At 51.4% G+C, this 1,775-nt stretch overlaps 1 protein-coding gene across 1 annotated transcript in view; it reads left to right on the top strand.

Moving 5' to 3' along the window:
* Positions 1-1,775, top strand: part of Abcf2 (ATP binding cassette subfamily F member 2) — a gene marked incomplete at its 3' end in the record, with an annotated part of 11,068 nt that overhangs the window by 7,788 nt on the left and 1,505 nt on the right. Inside the window, exons 7-10 of the mRNA XM_021162170.2 lie at positions 770-865; positions 1,058-1,177; positions 1,259-1,348; positions 1,596-1,706. Of these exons, the coding sequence (XP_021017829.1) occupies positions 770-865; positions 1,058-1,177; positions 1,259-1,348; positions 1,596-1,706 (417 nt within the window). The remainder of the gene's footprint in view (positions 1-769; positions 866-1,057; positions 1,178-1,258; positions 1,349-1,595; positions 1,707-1,775) is intronic.

The raw sequence follows: 1,775 nt of genomic DNA, 5'->3' as shown, positions 1-1,775 counted from the left end.
TTAGGTCTTTTTTTTTTTTTTTTTTAATGAGTACACTGTTGCTGGAGTGTCTGACACACTAGAAGGGGCCGTTGGATCCCTTTACAGATGGTTGTGAGCCACAAGGTGGTTGCTAGGAATTGAACTCAGGACCTCTGGAAGAGCAGTCAGTGCTCTTAAGCACTGAACCATCTCTGCAGCTCTCGTTAGGTCTTTTTAGTGGATGGCTAGCTTGAGTCTTGGGCTTTGTCTGGCTCAAATAGAAGCCACGGCAATCCAAGGCATGATCTGCGTCCAGTTGGTTTATTTTTCTTGTCGGGGACAATCCTTATCTATATGTGGCTTCAGCGTCTGGTGTGAGCAGTTAGAGATGGTTGAGGGCCTGTGCTTCATGGTGTCTGCATGTCTGTGATCAGGGCTTCTGCCGACCCTGGGTTCTTCTGGTTAACCTTAGGATTTGCCATGGAACCTTGGCCTGACTGAGCAAGAGGCATGGATTGAAAACATAGACCCAGACATTCCTGGTTGGACTGCAGCGTGGCTTAGTGCTGCACCCTTGCCTACTATGAGCCTTGTGAGCCATGCGAGCCATGTCCTAGGTTCCACCCTCAGCACTGCAGAAATAAACAGCAGGTTCTATTAGCAAGTGCTGCTGCGATACAGTTCTTCTGTTTACTGCTCAGCCTTAGTACAGCAGCCAGGGAGTGATGCTTTCACCCTCTCACCTGAGTGAGAGCCCAGGACTGAGCCCTGGGTAAAGCTGCCACCTTGCCTGGGCATTTCCCCACAGGGTAATTATGATCAGTATGTGAAGACACGGCTGGAGTTGGAAGAGAACCAGATGAAGAGGTTCCACTGGGAGCAGGACCAGATCGCACACATGAAGGTAGGGAAATCACACTGCTCTTCTCCACCTGGATTGGGACGTGCAGAGGGCTAGAGGAGCCTGGGAAGACAGACGTGGGCCGCTCCTTACTCCAGGACACTTGCTGCTCTTTGTTTCCTGTGCACACCTCAAGTCCCTTCCTGGTCTCCTGTCTCTCGCACCCATTCCAATCCTCCTCCTGATGTCTTGCAGAACTACATTGCCAGGTTTGGCCATGGCAGTGCCAAGCTGGCCCGGCAGGCCCAAAGCAAAGAGAAAACACTACAGAAAATGATGGCATCTGGACTGACAGAAAGGGTTGTGAGTGACAAGGTGAGGTGTGACAGCTGTGGTTAGGCGACTGGAGCATGACTTTAAGAAAAAGCCCTGACCTGAAAGTGCCTCCTTTTCTAGACGCTGTCATTTTATTTCCCACCGTGCGGCAAGATCCCACCACCTGTCATTATGGTGCAGAACGTGAGCTTCAAATATACGAAAGACGGGGTGAGTACAGTATCCTCTGTGTGTAGCCAGGTCAGGTGCACTGTGCGTGGGCAGTTTGAGCAGTGGGAACCTTTCCCGTTCCCGCTGACTTGCCAGGGAGGAGACGCCGCCAGGATTAGCAGGTGGAAGCAGTGGGTTGGGTCAGCTTTACAGTAATGCCGTTTCCATTCTTCCCACCTGTGGGGTTGGCACGCTGGGCAGTACCTCCAATTTCTAGCCTTTGTCCCTCTTTCTTTATCCACGTCAGCCTTGCATCTACAATAATCTAGAATTTGGCATTGACCTTGACACACGAGTGGCTCTGGTAGGACCCAACGGAGCAGGGAAGTCCACTCTGCTGAAGCTGCTAACCGGAGAGGTACGTTGCTAAGGTGGCATGTCACAGCTGCTACTGGTACCTTCATAAGGAAGAAGGCATGTGAGTGAG

Source organism: Mus caroli, chromosome 5 (assembly GCF_900094665.2).
Source record: "Mus caroli chromosome 5, CAROLI_EIJ_v1.1, whole genome shotgun sequence".
Lineage (NCBI taxonomy): Eukaryota > Metazoa > Chordata > Mammalia > Rodentia > Muridae > Mus > Mus caroli.
This window is presented reverse-complemented; position numbering and strand designations above follow the sequence as displayed.